Source organism: Leucoraja erinacea, chromosome 7, assembly GCF_028641065.1.
Source record: "Leucoraja erinacea ecotype New England chromosome 7, Leri_hhj_1, whole genome shotgun sequence".
NCBI lineage: Eukaryota > Metazoa > Chordata > Chondrichthyes > Rajiformes > Rajidae > Leucoraja > Leucoraja erinaceus.
Genome location: NC_073383.1, coordinates 75,995,140 through 76,014,003, shown reverse-complemented (window position 1 = coordinate 76,014,003; position 18,864 = coordinate 75,995,140). Strand labels below are relative to the sequence as shown.

At 47.9% G+C, this 18,864-nt stretch overlaps 1 protein-coding gene across 1 annotated transcript in view; it reads left to right on the top strand.

Moving 5' to 3' along the window:
• The window catches only part of LOC129699115 (solute carrier family 15 member 2-like), a 74,990-nt gene that overhangs the window by 37,247 nt on the left and 18,879 nt on the right, over positions 1 to 18,864 (top strand). The window contains exons 9-15 of the mRNA XM_055638782.1: positions 2,076 to 2,158; positions 5,751 to 5,837; positions 5,978 to 6,067; positions 6,940 to 6,984; positions 10,800 to 10,832; positions 17,124 to 17,212; positions 18,127 to 18,208. Of these exons, the coding sequence (XP_055494757.1) occupies positions 2,076 to 2,158; positions 5,751 to 5,837; positions 5,978 to 6,067; positions 6,940 to 6,984; positions 10,800 to 10,832; positions 17,124 to 17,212; positions 18,127 to 18,208 (509 nt within the window). The remainder of the gene's footprint in view (positions 1 to 2,075; positions 2,159 to 5,750; positions 5,838 to 5,977; positions 6,068 to 6,939; positions 6,985 to 10,799; positions 10,833 to 17,123; positions 17,213 to 18,126; positions 18,209 to 18,864) is intronic.

The window sequence follows — 18,864 nt, the reverse complement described above, 5'->3', positions numbered from 1 at the left end:
CAGTGAAGTCATCAGTAAAGTCATGTACAACATAAAGTTGAGTGAGGGAAGAGTCGTGTGTCGTCATGTAGATCAAATGAGAGCGTACTTGCCAAAAGGTGATGAGCACACCGACTCCCAGCAAAGAGAAATGGTTCAACCAAGCGAGGAGCCACTGATAGTTCTGCCTATTCCAACCGCAGGTGTCAATTCTGAAAGAACTTCAGAGAGTGACGAACCTTTCATCCACAGTGACAACACAACATCCCACAACAACCAGAGCCTGATATCTCAGATAACATGCAAAATCCAACAGACAGATAGACGCTGGTCTAATAGAATTACAAGAACACCTAAAAGATTTGAGGATTTTGTTCTGTATAAGTGAAACACATATAGTTGGCACAAAGCAAGGTTTTTGGTTTGCCACATCACGTTTTATGGAAGATGGGTGGGATTTAACAATCATAAGTTTGATGTTACAGTATGGATTGTGTTACCTGGATTGTGTTACCTGCAAGATGGAGGAAGCGAGAGGGTCGCGTCTCTCTGAGCCGTGAATAACACTGAACACATGTCTACTCAACTGTGAGTGCCCTTAATGTGGTTTGAAAATGACATTGCTTTAAAATGCTGCACTGCAAAAATGGCTGTAATTGGTGGTGGTTACTGCTTTGAAAAGCTGCACTGCAGAAATGGCTGTAGTTGGTGGTGGTAACTGCTTTGAAATGCTGTGCTGCAGAAATGGCTGTAGTTGGTGGCGGTATCTGCTTTGAGAGGCAACACTGCAAAAATGGCTGTTGTTGGTGGAAACTTGACAACTTCCTGTTTGCACTGTATATTGATTTTAGATAAAACGCTACCACTTACGGCTGTGATTTTTGGCCATCTTACTCAGTCCACTGCCGCTCATCAGGTGCAGAGGATTCTGCCCATCAATGAAAAATAAAAGTGTTATTAGTGTTTAAAAAAATGTTGAGAATCTCTCTCCTGTCAATCACGCAATGAAGGTCACGCCCCTTCCGGTTGTGGGGGGAGGGATTCGAAAACCCGGAAGTGTAGGTGTGGCTCAGTCTCTGTAAGATGGGGGAGGGAGATGCCATGACTCTGTCTGAGCTGTGAAACACACTTAATGTCTACTGAACTGTGTGTGGTGTTTATGTGGTGTTTTGTGTGGTTTTGTAGTAGTTTTATGGTTATTTCACCCTGCATGAAATGGTATGAAACTGCACTTGAATTTGGTGGCCTTGCACCTTGCTTGAAGTGGTATGAAACTGCACTTGAATTTGGTGGCCTTCCACCCTGCTTGAAATGGAATTTCACGGAATAGCCGTGAGTCAACTGCTAGCCCACCGGCTGTGAGTGATCTGCCAGCACACCAGGCTTGAATGACTGAGTTGCCACCCCAAGAATCCATTTGGCCCACAATGTCCATATTAGCCCTCTGGAAACCAGTCCCTTCAGCCCACAATACCCATACTAGCGCTCCAGAAAGCCCCCCCCCCCACCACTGGCCACCAATATTGGAATTGGCGGAGAGGTGGAATATTGCGTTGGGGGACCAGCCCTCCCGTATGAACGTGGAACCCAACCGGTCCCACTTAGTCCAGTTTATTTTACTTTTTAGAGATACAATGCTTGAAATTGGCCTGGGCCTGAGTTTGTCTATGAGAGATCCCTGCACAATAACACTATCCTGCACACACAATTTCCAATTTTCCCCAAAGCCAATCAGCCTACAAGCCTGTACGTCTTTGAAGTGTGGGAGGAAACCGGAGATCCCGGAAAAAACCCACGCAGGTGACGGGGAGAACGAACAAACTCCGCATAGACAGTACCCGTGGTCAGGATCGAACCCGTGTCTCTGGCACTGCAAGGCAGCAACTCTACCGCTGCGCCACTGTGCCGCCCAATCTTGGCCGCTGCGATCTTTGTGTTTGGGGAGGATTGTCACCGCGTAGAACAAATATTCCTGATGCTCCACATTTCCGTGTGGAAGCAGAAGAAAGGTGAGTCTCATAAGGGAGACAAAGAACAGGCAAAACATTGCCATGAAAATGTGAGCCTTGATTGCATTATTTTGCCCTTTTCTTTAGTCGTCTTCCTATCTGGGAGTGGTTTGTACAAAAACCTTCCACCGCAAGGAAACGTATTGGTCGGTGTCTCCAGGTGTATTGGGGTAAGTGTGTAGAAACTGACCCACTCATCAAGCTTCCTTCAGCATCAGAGGAAGGCAGTGACCAGTTAAGTCAGTGCTAGCTCTTTCAATGACATGTTTATTATTTTCTCTAGACTTTACTTTAGACCTTAGAGATACAGTGCAGGTTTGTAAGTTATTTGGCTTTGGTAAGATTGTAAATTGTCACTAGTGTATAGGGTTGTGTTAGAGTACAGGATGTTCAATGGTTGGGGCAAACTTGGACACGGAAGAACCTGTTTCCTGGAAAATCCACCAAGTCCGTGCTGACCAGCGGTCACCCCGTACACACACGCACTGTCCTAGAATGGGGTTGAGAGGGAGAGATAAATCAGACATGATTGAACGGCGGAGTAGACTTGATGGGCCGAATGGCCTAAATCTGCTCCTACAACCTATGAACAAGCACACACGTCTTTGACAAAGTTCCGCATGGAACCTGCTCTGGAAGGTTAAATTGTGTGGGATTCAAGGAGAGATAGCTGAATGGATAGCAAATTGGCTCCATGGATGGAAGCAGAAGGTGATGGTGGAACGTTGCTTCTCGGACTGGAGGCCTGTGACTGGTGGTGTGCCTCAGGGTTCGGTGCTGGGCCCGTTACTGTTTGTTATCTACATCAATGATTTGGATGAGAACATACAGGGCATGATTAGCAAGTTTGCTGATGATACAAAAGTTAGTGGTTTTGCAAATAGTGAAGATAGTTGTGACAGATTGCAGCAGGATTTTGATCGATTGGCCAGGTGGGCGGAGGAATGGTTGATGGAATTTAATACAGAGAAGTGTGAATTGTTGCATTTTGGGACATCTATGGTAGGCCTCTGGGGAGTGTTGTGGAGCAGAGGGATCTAGGAGTACAGGTGCATGGTTCCTTGAAGGTCGAGTCACAGGTAGATAAGGTGGACAAAAAGGCTTTCAGCACATTGGCCTTCATCAGTCAGAGTATAGAGTGTAGAAGTTGGGAGGTCATGTTAGAATATTGTGTTCAGTTCTGGGCACCATGTTATAGGAAAGATATTGTCAAGCTTGAAAGGGTTCAGAGAAGATTTACAAGGATGTTGCCAGGACTAGATGGTGTGAGCTATAGGGAGAGGTTGAGTAGGCTGGGTCTCTATTCCTTGGAGCGCAGGAGGATGAGGGGTGATCTCATAGAGATGTACAAAATCATGAGAGGAATAGATCGTGTAGATATACAGAGTCTCTTGCCCAGAGTAGGGGAATTAAGGACCACAGGACATAGGTTCAAGGTGAATGGGAAAAGATTTAATAGGAATCTGAATCTGAGGTTCAAGGTGAAGGGGAAAAGATTTAATAGGAATCTGAAGGGTAGCTTTTTCACCCAAAAGGCGGTGGGTGTATGGAACAAGCTGCCAGACGAGGTCGTTGAGTCTGGGACTATCCGAACATTTAAGAAACAGTTAGACAGTACATGGATAGGACAGGTTTGAAGGGATATGGACCAAGCGCAGGCAGGTGGGACTAGTGTAGCTGGGACATTGTTGGCCGGTGTGGGCAGGTTGGGCCGAAGGGCCCGTTTCCACACTGTATCACTCTATGACTCTATGTGGGAGCAAACCGGGGCACCCGGAGGAAACCCACACGGTCACAGTGAGAATGTGCAAACTCCACACAGACAGAACCTGAGGTCAGGATCTCTGGTGCGGCGAGGCCAGCCAGCGGCTCTACCAGCTGCGGCACTGTGTTGCCCGTATTCTCCCTAGATTTTAGTTAATACATGAAGTAAATGTCTGAGCCAGCTTCAAAATCATGTTTTCAGATCAGTTATCCAGGACTCTGGATACTTCCTTAGTTGCAGTCTCGTAATTGTCTTCTTAAGGCTGGAAGTTGAGCTGAGTTTAGTTTATTGTCACTTGTACTGAGGTACAGTGAAAAGATTATCTTGCGTGCTAACCAGTCAGTGGAAAGACAATACATGATTACAATCGAGCCATTTATAATGTATAGCTACATGACAAGGGAATAACGTTCAGTGCTAGGTAAAACCAGCAAAGTCTGATCAAAGATAGTCCGAGGGTCACCAATGAGGTAGATAATGGCTCAGGACTGCTCTCTAGTTGTTGGTAGGATGGTTCAGTTGTCTGATAACAGCTGGGAAGAACCTGTGTAGGAAGGAACTGCAGATGCTGGTTTACACTCTAGATAGACACAAATTGCTGAAATAACTCAGCGGGACAGGCAGCATCTCTAGAGAGAAGGAATGGGTGATGTTTCGGGTCGAGACCCTTCTTCAGACTGAGAGTCAGGGGAGTGGGAGACACAGAGATATGGAAGGGTAAGGAGTGTAAATGACAGATGTCCCTGAACCTGGAGGTGTGCGTTTTCACACTTCTATACATTTTGCTTCATGTTAGAGGGGAGAAGATGGAGTGGCCAGGGTGCGACTCGTCCTTGATTACGCTGCTGGTCTTGCTGAGTCAGCGTGAGGTATAGATGGAGTCAATGGAAGGGAGGTTTAAAGAAAGGTATTGAAATTTAGGAGGAGTTGTGATATTGGAGATTGGTAGATCAGTGGGTCATGGATTTAATATAGAAACAAGGAACAACAGATGCTGGTTTACAAAAAAGGACACAAAGTGTTGGAGTAACTCAGCAGGTTCAGCAGCATCTGGAGAACATGGACAGGCAACGTTTCGGGTTGGGACCATTCTAATCAGTCTGAAAAGCAGGTTAATTTCAAGTCTTGAAATGCAGGGTCAAAATCTAATCGGGCAGCACAGTGGCGTAGAGTTGCTGTATTCCAACAGCAGAGACCCGGGTTCATTCCCGACTACGGGTGCTGTCTGTACGGAGTTTAGACAATAGGTGCAGGAGTAAGGCATTCGGCCCTTTGAGCCAGCATCGCCATTCACTGTGATCATGGCTGATCATCCGCATTCAGTACCCCGTTCCTGCCTTCTCCCCATATCCCCTGACTCCGCTATCTTTAAGAGCTTGTAGGTTCTCCCCGTGACCTGCGTGGGTTTTCTCCGAGAACTTCGGTTTCCTCCCACACTCCAAAGTCATACAGGTTTGTAGATTAATTGCCTTGGTGTAATTGTAAAAATGTTCTCTGGTGTAGGACAGTGTTTATCTGCAGGGATCACTGGTCAGCGCAGATTCAATGGACAAGAGGGACTGTTTCCGCTCTTTACCTCTAAAGCCCCTGTCCCACATAGGAAACCTGAACGGAAACCTCTGGAGACTTTGCGCCCCACCCAAGGTTTCCGTGCGGTTCCCGGAGGTTGCAGGTGGTTCCCGGAGGTTGCAGGTAGTGGAAGCAGGTAGGGAGACTGACAAAAACCTCCGGGGACCTCCGGGAACCGCACGGTAACCTTGGGTGGGGCGCAAAGTCTCCAAAGGTTTCCGTTCAAGTTTCCCCAAGTGGGACAGGGGCATAAAACTACAAAAAATAAAACTGAAGTAAACTCAACAAGGTTTGGAGAACATGGAGAGGCAACGTTTTGGGTCGGGACCTTTCTAATCAGTCTGAAGTGCAGGTTCATTTCAAGCCTTGAAATGCAGGATCAACTTCTAACCAGTGAAATTGGTTAAAATAAATGTCCTTTCTTGTAGTTTGCAATCAGAAATCGCTGGAAACATCGTTTGAGTACCTATGCGAAAAGGGAACATTGGCTTGACTGGGCAACGGAAAAATATCCAGTTACGTGAAACTCTTCTATTGAATTTCCTTCAGTAATTTAATTGAATTTTTTAAATAAATCATAAGATATGTTATTTTTCATTTCTAAAACATTTATAAAACATAAAGTATTTTTTTGATAGAATTCTTTGTCTCACAGGGACATGTTATCAAGGAGATTAAGATGGTCACTCGAGTTCTGTTTCTTTATCTCCCTCTTCCAATGTATTGGGCACTTTTTGACCAGATGGTAAGAAACTTGTTCAGGAAGTCGTGATCAAAACTAAAGGTTGTTCGGTAACTTTAGAAAGAGTTAAATGAAGAGTAATGAAAGAGAGGGAGAGAGAGAGAGAGATGGGGAGAGAGAGGGGGAAAAAGAGGAGGGAGAGAAGGAAGGTGGGAGGAACCGGGAGGGAGAGAGAGAGAGGGTGGGAGAGGGAGGGAAGGTGAGGGAGGGAGAGGGAGGAAGAGAGAGAGAGAAAGAGTGAGGGAGGGAAAGAGGGAGAATGGGAGCGAGAGAGGGATGGAGAGAGTAATAAAGAGGAGAAAGAGAGAGGTTTGGAGTCCGGGGTGGGCGAGCTGGGTTTACCATTCGGACCACCCATGTTGGGACCCCAGCGGGCAATTCTTTGCTCCTCTCTGTGTGGAGTTTGCACGATCCCTCAAAGCATCCCACTTCCCAAATACGACTTTGTAGGTTAATTGGCCTCTGTAAATTGTCCCTCGTGTGTAGGGGGTGGATGAGAAACTGGGATGACTTAGTACTCGTGTGATCGATGCTCAGCCTGGACTCAATGGGCTGAAGGGCCCGTTTCCATGCTGTATTTTTCAATCAACCAACATCTCACGGTGTTAGAAAGGAGATGAGGAATTTCTTCAATCAGAGGGTGGTGAATCTGTGGAATTCATTGCCATGGACGGCTGTGGAGGCCACACCATTGAGTATTTTTAAGGCGCAGATTGACAGATTGGTCATCAGTACGGGTGTCAGGGGAGAAGTCCGTAGAATGGGGTTGAGGGAGAAAGATAGGTCAGCCATGATTGAATGGCGGAGTAGACTCAATGGGCCGAATGGCCTACTTCTCCTACAATGACATGAATGTATGCACTTGTTGTTGCCAGGGATCCCGATGGACTCTACAAGCCACTGGAATGAATGGTGACTTTGTAAGTAAGCATCTTACATCTCGAATTAATGGGAAGGAAAGCTCGAGAAGTAAGGTCAGGGCTAATTGAGAGAGGTGCGAGGGGGGAAGTGAATACGGAGGTCAAAGTGCTGTATATGAATGCGCGAAGTATAAGGAATAAAGTGGACTCGCTTGAGGCTAGAAACTGGTAAGTATGATGTTGTGGGAATTACTGAGACATGGCTGCAAGAGGGCCAGGGCTGGGAACTGAATATTCAAGGGTATACCTCCTATCGAAAAAACAGACAGGTGGGCAGAGGGGGTGGGGTTGCCCTGTTGGTGAGGAATGAAATTCAGTCCCTTGCAAGGGGTGACATTGAAACAGGAGATGTGGAGTCAGTATTGATAGAACTAAGGAATTGTAAGGGTAAAAATACCCTAATGGGACTAATCTACAGGCCCCCAAACAGTAGCCTGGACATAGGGTGCAAGTTGAATCAGGAGTTAAAATTGGCATGTAGCAAAGGTAATGCTGTGGTTGTTTTTGGGAGATTTCAACATGCAGGTAGACTGGGAAAATCAGGTTGGTACTGGACCCCAAGAAAGGGACTTTGTAGAGTGCCTTTGTGATGGATTCTTCGAACAGCTTGTATTGGAGCCTACCAGGGAGAAGGCAATTCTGGATCTAGTGTTATGTAATGAACCGGATTTGATAAAGGACCTCGAGGTTAATGAGCCATTAGGAGGTAGTGACCATAACATGGTCAGGTTTAATCTACAATTGGAGTGGGAGAAGGGAAGATCGGAGGTGTCAGTGTTGCAGTTGAATAAAGGGGACTATGGGGCCATGAGGGAGGAGCTGGCCAATGCTGACTGGAAAGATGCACTAGCAGGGATGACAGTGGAACAAAAATGGCAGGTATTTCTAGGAATAATACAGAAGGTGCAGGATCAGTTCATTCCTACGAGGAAGAAAGATTCCAAGGGGAGAAAGGGGCGACCATGGCTGACAAGGGACGTCAGGGACAGTATAAAAATTAAAGCGAAGAAGTACAACGTAGCAAAGATGAGCGGGAAGCAAGAGGATTGGGTAATGGTTAAAGAGCAACAGAAGATAACGAAAAAGACAATACGGGGAGAAAAGATGAGGTACGAAGGTAAGCTAGCCAAGAATATAAAGCAGGATAGTAAAAGCTTCTTTAGGTATGTGAAGAGGAAAAAAATAGTTAAGACTAAAGTTGGACCCTTGAAGACTGAAAAAGGTGAATTTATTATGGAGAACAAGGAAATGGCAGATGAGTTGAACATGTACTTTGGATCTGTCTTCACTAAGGAGGACACAAACAATCTTCCTGCTATAGTTGTGGCCAGAGGATCTGGGATGACGGAGGAACTGAAGGAAATCCACATTAGGCAGGAAATGGTGCTGGATAGACTGATGGGACTGAAGGCTGATAAATCCCCAGGACCTGATTGGTTTGCATCCCAGGGTACTTAAGGAAGTGGCTCTAGAAATCATGGATGCATTGGTGATAATTTTCCAATGTTCTATAGACTCAGGATCAGTTCCTGAGGATTGGAGGGTAGCTAATGTTATCCCACGTTTTAAGAAAGGCTGGAGAGGGAAAACAGGGAATTATAGACCAGTTAGCCTGACATCGGTGGTGGGGAAGATGCTGGAGTCAATTATAAAAGATGAGATAGCCGCACATTTGGATAGGAGTAACAGGATCGGTCCGAGTCAGCATGGATTTACAGGGGAAATCATGCTTGACTAATCTTCTGGAATTTTCTGAAGATGTAACTAGGAAAATGGACAAGGGAGAGCCAGTGGATGTAGTGTACCTGGACTTTCAGAAAGCATATGATAAGGTCCCACATAGGAGATTAGTGGGCAAAATTAGGGCACATGGTATTGGGGGTAGAGTGCTCTGAATTGGATAGAGAAGTGGTTGGCAGACAGGAAACAAAATGTAAGGATTAACAGGTCCCCTTTCAGAATGGCAGGCGGTGACTAGTGGGGCACCGTAAGGCTCGGTGCTGGGACCGCAGCTATTTACAATATACAGGTACATCAATGATTTGGATGAAAGGATTCAAAGTAACATTAGCAAATTTGCAGATGACACAAAGCTGGTTGGCAGTGTGAACTGTGAGGAGGATACTATGAGAATGCAGGGTGACTTGGACAGGTTGGGGGAGTGGGCAGATGCATGGCAGATGAAGTTTAACACGGATAAATGTGAGGTTATCCACTTTGGTAGCAAAAACAGGAAGGCAGATTACTATCTAAATGGCGTCAAGTTGGGAAAAGGGGAGGTACAACGGGATTTGGAGGTTCTTGTACAGCAGTCTATGAAAGTAAGCATACAGGTACAACAGGCAGTGAAGAAAGCGAATGGCATGTTAGCCTTTATAACAAGAGGAATTGAATATAGGAACAAAGAGGTCCTTCTGCAGTTGTACAGAGCCCTAGTGAGACCACACCTGGAGTATTGTGTGTAGTTTTGGTCCCCTAATTTGAGGAAGGACATTCTTGCGATTGAAGGAGTGCAGCATAGGTTTACAAGGTTAATTCCCGGGATGGCGGGACTGTCATACGCTGAGACAATGGAGCGGCTGGGCTTGTACACTCTGGAGTTTAGAAGGATGAGAGGGAATACAATACAATACAATTTATTGTCATTTGAGCCTCAGTGAGGCTCAAACGAAATTCCGTTTCCACAGCCATACAAACAAAGACAATTTCCTACAGACATATACACAATTTAATTCACACAAACATCCATCACAGTGAACCCACTGCGATGGAAGGCAAAGTCTTTTCTCTCCCCTGTTCTCCATTTCTTTCCCGATGTCCAAGCCCCAGGCGAGCGATGATAAGTCCCACGGCCATTTTAGGCCGTGCCGGGCGATTTACGGCCCCGCTCCCGGTCTAAAAGTCACAATGTTGGAGCCCCCGGCGGGCGCTGTAATGTCCCACGGCCATGAAGCCGCGCCGGGCGATGTACGTCCCCGCTCCGGGTCGTTCCAACCCCGCGACACGGGCTGGAGAAGTCGCGTTGCGGGAGCTCCGGGAAGCGGTCTCTCCCCCCGGACCCGCGAGCTCCCGATGTCCCAGTCCACCGGACCTGCGGCTGCGTTGCTGGAGCCTCCGAGCCCCAGGAGTCGAGTCGCAGCAGCGAGTCACCACCGCTCCCCACGCTCCGAGGCCGGCCAGCCCCACGATGGTGAGTAGTCCGCAGCTCCGCAGTCTCCCGAGCCCCCGGGTCGTTCAGGTTGGAGGCCGCTCCATGGTGCTAGGCCCCAACGACAATGGAGACCCGACAGGGAAAAGGTCGGGTCTCCCGGACAGGGAAGAGAATCTCAGTGAAACATATGATTGTTAAGGGTTTGGACACGCTAGAGGCAGGAAACGTGTTCCCGATGTTGGGGGAGTCCAGAAGCAGGGGCCACAGTTTAAGAATAAGGAGTAAGCCATTTAGAACGGAGACGAGGAAACACTTTTTCTCACAGAGAGTTGTGAGTCTGTGGAATTCTCTGCCTCAGAGGGCGGTGGATGCCGGTTCTCTGGATGCTTTCAAGCGGGAGATGGATAGGGCTCTTAAAAATAGCGGTCGGGATATGGGGAGTAGACAGGAACGGGGTACTGATTGGGGATGATCAGCCGTGTTCACATTGAATGACGGTGCTGGCTCGAAGGGCCGAATGGCCTTCTCCTGCACCTATTGTCTATTGTCTATTGTCTATTGTCACCTTCTGATAGAGCATCCATCCTGTCGTACAAAACGGAAGATGTCTCACTCATACATGTGTTACTATGTGGAACTAACAAGCTGTGAACTCTTATTTCAGGGTGGATTCATTATACAACCTGATCAGATGCAGGTAACGTGGATGCATTTCAAACCTCTTTGATAGTCAGTGAGATTTATGCCGTTTGTTATGCCGTAAATATGCGATAAGGACTAAGATTCTGCCCGCTTTGTTTTAGTTCAGTGCGGTAACAGGCCCTTCCGCCCACCGAGTCCGCGCCGACCAGCGATCCCCGCGCACTAACACTACCCCACACGTACTAGGCACAATTTACATGTACACCAAGCCAATTAGCCTGCAAACCTGTACGCGTTTGGAGTGTGGGAGAAAACCGAAGCTCTCAGAGAAAACCCACGCGGGTCACGGGGAGAACGTACAAACTCCGTACAGACGGAGCCCGTAGTCAGGATGGAACCCGGTTCTCTGGCGCTGTAAGGCAGTAGCTCTACCGCTGCGCCACCGTTTTCTTTACAGTTTCTTTCGACTTTAGACAGAAAGCGTGATACAGCTTTGATCATCCTGCTATTGAAAACAAGTTGCCAGGACTGGAGGGACTGAGTTATAGGGAGAGGTTAGCCAGGCTAGGATTTTATTCCTTGGAGTATTAGAAATTAAGAGCTGATCTTATTAAGATATATAAAATCATGAGGGGGCATAGATATGGTGAATGCACATCTTTTTGTGTCTATCTTGATCAATTCACGATATCAGCTAAATGCAAAACGTTAACCATTCACACTCAAGTCGTGCTGTGTCTAATAGCATTAAGGGCCTGTCCCACTTGCCGATTTTTTTCGGCGATTGCCGGCGTCATATTAGTGTCGCCTAACGATTTTGAACATTTCAAAATCCAGCGGCGACAAAAAAAATGTTGCGACACTTGAGGAGACACCGAGCATCACGACTCATCTCCGGGCAAATCTTTCGGTGACCTGATAGGTCATAACAAGAGGATTTCAGTACAGGAGTAAAGAGGTTCTTCTGCAGTTGTATAGAGCTCCAGTGAGACCACTTCAACAACAACAACAATAACAATCAACAACAATCAACAATCAGTTTTATTCGTCACATTGCACATAAAGTGCAAGTGAAATGAATTTGTCAGCAGCGGTACAATGATAAAGAACACACAAAACACAATAGAAATGTAACACAAACATCCACCACAGCATTCATCACTATGGTGGAAGGCACAAAGTTTGTCCAGTCCTCCTCCATTTCCCCCCGTGGTTAGGACCAGAGTCCAGAGTCAGTCCAGGATCGGATCTTCCCCACCGGAGACCGCGGCTTTAGGTTGGTGTAGGCCGCAGGCCGGCAATCGAAGATTTAAAGTCCCCGCCGCAGCCAGAAGCACCGCAGACCGCAGGGCCGGCGGTCGAAGCTCCCCTCTAGGGGTGATGGTAAGTCCACGCCGGGTCCGCGGTAGAAGTTGGCCGCGGGCCGGCGGTGGAAGCTCCTTCTTCACCCGGGTCTCCCACGAGGGATCCCGGGCTGCGGACGACGCGCCAGCTGGAGCTCTGCAGACCGCGGCTTCAGGCTGCCGGCTGCCCCGGTCCAGCGAAACGGAGCGCTCCCCTCCAGCAAGCCCCAGCCAGGGCTCGCCCGCTCCACGCCGATCGACCACGCTGCACCCGCCGCTGAAGCCCCGGGCACGTCTCCGGGAAAGGCTGCCCGATCCTCGTTGTTAGGCCACGGGGGAGGCGACCTGGAAAAAGTCGCCTCTCCATGGAGGAGGCGACCGAAACGGTTTCACCCCCCCTCCTCCTCCTCCTCCCCCCCCCCCCTCCCCCCCCCCACCCCCCCCCCACCCTCCTCCCCCCCTGTTTGGCTTGGCAAACAAAGACACACTTACTGCAAACATGAAAAACATACTTTGCAAAACATACTAAAAAAACAAAAAAATTTGTTGAAAGAAAAATGTCTATTGGTTCTAAAGCTTGCAAAAAAAGTCTATTGGTTCTAAAATGGTTCATGCTAATGCTTGCTCCTTGCAGAAAGCCTCTACTTACTGCACCCTGGTGGCCCCCCCCCCCCCCCCCCTCCTCCTGCCCCCCCCTCCTTCCCCCCTCCTCCTTCCCCCCCTACTTACTGCAAATGATGGCCCCCCCCCCCCCTCAACACCCCCCTCCTCCTTCACCCCCCCCCCTCCTCCCCCCCATCCCCTCAACACCCCTCCTCCTTCACCCCCCCCTCTCCTCCCCCCCCCCTGTGTTGGCTTGGCTTGGGTGTGTCTTGAAATTGAAAGGCACTACTTACTGCAAATGGTGGCATGAAGTTGAAAGGCACTACTTACTGCAAATGGTGGCTTAGTTGCTTTGGCTTGAAGTTGAAAGGCACTACTTACTGCAAATGGTGGCTTGGGTATTGGCTTGAAGTTGAAAGGCACTACTTACTGCAAATTGTGGCTTGAAGTTGAAAGGCACTACTTACTGCTAATGGTGGCATGAAGTTGAAAGGCACTATTTACTGCAAATGGTGGCTTGGGAGCTTTGGTTTGAAGTTGAAAGGCACTACTTACTGCAAATGGTGGCTTGGGAGCTTTGGCTTGAAGTTGAAAGGCACTATTACTGCAAATGGTGGCTTGGGAGCTTTGAAGTTGAAAGGCACTACTTCCTGCAAATGATGGCTTGGGTGTGGCTTGAAGTTGAAAGACACCACTTACTGCAAATGGTGGGTGGCATGAAGTTGAAAGGCACTACTTACTGGAAATGGTGGCTTGGGTGCATTGGCTTGAAGTTGAAAGGCACCACTTACTGCAAATGGTGGTATGACGTTGAGATGCACTACTTACTGCAAATGGTGGCTTGGGTGCTTTGGCTTGAAGTTAAAAGGCACTACTGTAAATGCACTTACTTCCTGTTTGCACTGTATATTGATTTTAGATAAAACGCTACCACTTACGGCTGTGATTTTTGGCCATCTTACTCAGTCCCCCTCCGCTGAGCAGGTGCAGAGAATTCTTCCCATCAATGAAAAATAAAAGTGTTATTAGTTTTTTTAAAAAAGTTGAGAATCTCTCTCCTATCAATCACTCCATGAAAGCCACACCTTTTCCGGTGGGGGGGGGGGGGGGGGGGTTATAAAACCCGGAAATGTGAGTGTGGCTCAGTCTCTGCAAGATGGAGGAGGGAGAGGTCACGACTCGCTGTCTTTAGTGGCTTTGCACCCTACTTCAAATGGTATGAAACTGCACTTGAATTTGGTGGCCTTGCACCCTGCTAGAAGTGGTAAGAAACTGCACTTGAATTTGGTGGCCTTATACCCTGCTTGAAATAGAATTTCAAGGATTAGCCGTGAGTCAACTACCAGCCCACCAGCCGTGTGCGAGTGAGTTGCCAGCACAACAGGCTTGATTGACTGAGACGCCAGCCCAAGAATCCATTTGGCGCACAATTTTCTTACTAGCCCTCTGGAAACCAGTCCCCTCAGCCCACAACACCCATACTAGCGCTCCAGAAAGCCCTCCCCCCCCCCCCCCCCCCCCCCAACTGGCCACCAATATTAGAATTGGTGGAAAGGTGGAATATTGCGTTGGATGACCAGCCCTCCTGTGTGATGCTGGGACCCAACGGGTCCCACTTAGTCTAGTATATTACTAAATCTCTGATCTTGACCGCTTTTGGCCCACTGTGCTGCGATTTCCGACAGAACGCCGCCACCTACGGCTGTCATTTTTGGCCACCTCGCTCAGAGCCCCCCTCCGCTTTATAGGTGCGAAGAATTTTTCCCATCGATGACAAATCAGAGAGATATTAATATATTTTTTTTTAATCACCATTCTCTTTGCTGCCCCTGCTGGAGGGAGGGAGAGGGACTATAAAACCAGGAAGTGGTGTGCCTCACTCATTCTCTGAAAGATGGATGAAGCCAAGGGTCACGTCTCTCTGAGCTCTGAATAATACTGAACAAATGTCTACACAAATGTGAGTACCCTTAATGTGGTTTGAAGTAAAAAGGCACTGCCTGCAAATGGTTGTTTGGGTGCTTTGGCTTGAAGTTGAAAGGCACTACTTACTGGAAATGGTGGCTTGGGTGTTTTGCTTGAAGTTGAAAAGCACTACTTACTGCAAATGATGGCTTAGGTGATTTGGCTTGAGGTTGAAACGCATTACTTACTGCAAATGGTGGCTTGGGTGCTTTGGCATGAGGTTGAAAGGCACTACTTACTGCAAATGATGGCTTGGGTGATTTGGCTTGAAGTTGAAAGGCACTTCTTACTGCAAATGGTGGCTTGGATGCTTTGTCTTGAAGTTGAAAGGCACTTCTTATTGTAAATGGTGGCGGGTGCTTTGGCTTGAAGTTGAAAGGAACTACTTTCTGCAAATGGTGGCATGAAATTGAAAGGCACTACATATTGCAAATGGTGGCTTGGGTGCTTTGGCTTGAAGTTGAAATGCACTATTTACTGCAAATGGTGGCTTGGGAGCTTTGATTGAAATTGAAAGACACTACTTACTGCAAATGGGGGCATGAAATTGAAAGGCACTACATATTGCAAATGGTGGCTTGGGTGCTTTGGCTTGAAGTTGAAATGCACTATTTGCTGCGACTGGTGGCTTGGGAGCTTTGGTTTAAAATTTGAAAGGCACTACTTACTGCAACTGGTGGCTTGGGAGTTTTGGATTAAATTTGAAAGGCACTACTAACTGCAAATGGTGGCTTGGGTGCTTTTGCTTGAGGTTGAAAGGCACTACTTACTGCAAATGTTGGCTTGGGTACTTTGGCTTGGGATTGAAAGGCACTATTAACTGCAAATTGTGGCTTGGGTGCTTTGCGTGAAATTGAAAGGCACTACTTACTGCAAATGGTGGCTTTGGGTGCTTTGGCTTGAAGTTGAAAGGCACTACTTACTGCAAATGGTGGCGGTGCTTTTTCTTGAAGTTGAAAGGCACTACTTCCTGCAAATGGCGGCTTGGGTGCTTTCGCTTGAAGTTAAAAGGCACTACTGCAAATGCACTTATTTCCTGTTTGCACTGTATATTGATTTTAGATAAAACGCTACCATTTACGGCTGTGATTTTTGGCCATCATACTCAGTCCCCCCTCCTCTGAGCAGGTGCAGAGAATTCTTCCCATCATTGAAAAATAAAAGTGTTATTAGTGTTTTTAAAATGTGAGAATCTCTCTCCTGTGAATCACGTCCTGAAAGCCACACCTTTTCCGGTGGGAGGGGGAGGGGTCATAGAACCCGGAAGTGTGGGTGTGGCTCAGTCTCTGTGTGATGGGGGAGGGAGAGGTCATGACTCTGTCTGAGCTGTGAATCAACCGAACACACTGAATGTCTACTGAACTGTGGGTTTTGTGTTTTGTGTGGTTTTATGGTGGTTTCACCCTGCATGAAATGGTATGAAGCTACATTTGAATTTGGTGGCCTTGCACCCTGCTTGAAGTGGTATGAAACTGCACTTGAATTCAGTGGCCTTGGATCCAGCTTGAAGTGGTATGAAATTGCACTTGAATTTGGTGGTCTTGCACCCTGCTTGAAGTGGTTGGAAACTGCATTTGAATTCAGTGGCCTTGCACCCTGCTCATAGTGGTAAGAAACTGCACTTGAATTTTGTGGCCTTGCACCCCGCTTGAAATGGTAGGAACATGGATTTGAATTTGGTGGCCTTGCACCCTGCTTGAAATGGAATTTCAGGGGATAGTCATGAGTCAACTGCCAGCCCACCAGCCGTGAGTGAGCTGCCAGCAGATCAGGCTTGAGGCACTGAGCTGCCACCCCAAGAACCCATACCAGCACTCCAGAACCTCCACCCCCACTGGCCACCAATATTGGAATTAGTGGAGAGGTGGAATATTGCGTAGGGGGACCAGCCCTCCCGTGTGAACATGGGATCCAACGGGTCCCACTTAGTCTAGTAAAAATTATAAAAAGGCCTGGACAAGCTAGATGCAGGAGAAATGTTCCCAATGTTCCCAATGTTGGGCGAGTCCAGAACTAGGGTCCACAGTCTTAGAATAAAGGGGAGGCCATTTAAGGCTGAGGTGCGAACATTTTTTTTCACACAGAGTTATGAATTTGTGGAATTCCATGCCACAGAGGGCAGTGGAGGCCAAGTCACTGGATGGATTTGAGGGAGAGTTAGATCGAGCTCTAGAGGCTAGTGGAATCAAGGGATATGGGGAGAAGGCAGGCACGGGTTATTGATTGGGGACGATCAGCCATGATCACAATGAATGGCGGTGCTGGCTCGAAGGGCCGAATGGCCTCCTCCTGCACCTATGTTCTATGTTTCTATGTTCCAATGATGCCAGCAGTCGCTGAAAAAAACCGGCCTTTAGGCTGACTACGAATGCAAGACAATGTTACTAAATCCCATTAATTATTATTATTGCTTTGTGTCTTTTTGTTTTTCACAGACAATTAACGCCATTTTGATAGTCGCTTTTATTCCAATCTTTGACATGGGGATTTATCCACTCTTTGCGAAATGTAAACTTAAGGTGACGTAAGTATTTGCGCCTTCAAGAGCCATTTCCGTGCTTTAACCTTAACAATATGTGGCTGTTAAACGGGGGAAGGTGTAATGTGAGAGAAGGACCTGCAGACGTTGGTTTAAGTCAAAGATAGACACTCAGCGGGACAGGCAGCATCGCTGGAGAGAAGGAATGGGCGACGTTTCGGGTCGAGACCCTTCTTCAGACTGAAGAAGGGTCTCAACCCGAAACGTCACCCATTCCTTCGCCCCAAATGAATGAACGATATGCAAAAAAGCAACGAGTCATTAAAGGAAACGGGCCTTTGTTAGCCGTGGGCTAGGTGAAAGCAAGTTACAGACAATGAGACTCAACAAGATGACCTTGAAGCTATGCCAACGACTAGGATGGGGAGGGATGGGGAGAGAGGGGATGCCAGAAGCGATAGGAGAAGAATTAGGCCATTCGGCCCTTCATGTCAACGCCATCATTCAATCATGGCTGATTTATCTCTCCCTACTAACCCCATTTTCCTGGCTTCTCCCCGTAACGCCAGACACCTGTACTAATCAAGAATCTATCTATCTATGGTTTGGGAATATCACATCTCCAGCCGACAATCGGCCTAGCGGGGAACCATGTTGCCTGAGAACATCTGTTGCCAGATCCGAGTTTTCAATCGCGCTTACCAATTTCTTACCCCCACCTCCCCCTCCCCCACCCCAACCAGCATCCTCCCACTAGAATCAGTCTGAAGAAGGATCCCAACCCGAAAGGTCACCTGTGCATGTTCTCCATAGATGCTGCCTGACGCGCTGAGTTACTCCAGCCCTTTGTGTCGGTCTAAGCCCCCGTGATCATGCTTTAACTTTCTCCCCCAATTGAAGGCCTGGTGAAACAGGCCTCACGCCTCTCTTCTCTCACTCTCTCTCTCACCGTTCCCCAGGCCTCTCAGAAGGATGACGGTCGGCATGCTGCTGACTTCCGTGGCGTTTATAGCCGCGGCCGTTGTGGAGCTCCAGGTTCAGGTAGGTTCGAATCCCGCGCTCCCACCCCTCCGCTTCCCACACCTCTCCCTTCAACGTGTGGCATGAAAGGCCAGGGGTGACCATGTTCCATTTTAAGTCTCCACCACGTTCCTTCCCTTGCCTCCTGCCTTGTTACCGACACAACGTTGAGGAGCAACACCTCATCTGGGCACATTGGACTCTTCTTTAATGGGCCGGAATGGTGGTGCAGCGGTAGAGTTGCTGCCTTACAGCGCCAGAGACCTGGGTTCGATCCTGACCATGGGTGTCCGTCTGTACAGAGTTTGTACGTTCTCGTCCGTGACCCCTGTGGGTTTTCTCCGGGAGCTCTGGTTTCCTCCCACTCTCTAAAGACGTACAGGTTTGAGGGTTGATTTGGCTGAGGTAAAAATTGTAAATTGTCCCTAGTGTGTAGGATAGTGTACGTGGCTATCGCTGGTTGGTCGCTATCGCTGGCCGATGGGCCCGGTTCCAAACTATATCTCTAAACTATGCTAAACTAAAGTAAACTAACCCAAATTTTCATCACTAATTTCTCCCATTCACTCAATAGCCAGATAACTATGTTTGCAGACTGATTACAGTGTGAAGAAGTGTTCTGACCCAAAACGTCACCTATTCCTTCTCTCCACAGATGCTGCCTAACGGATGCGCTG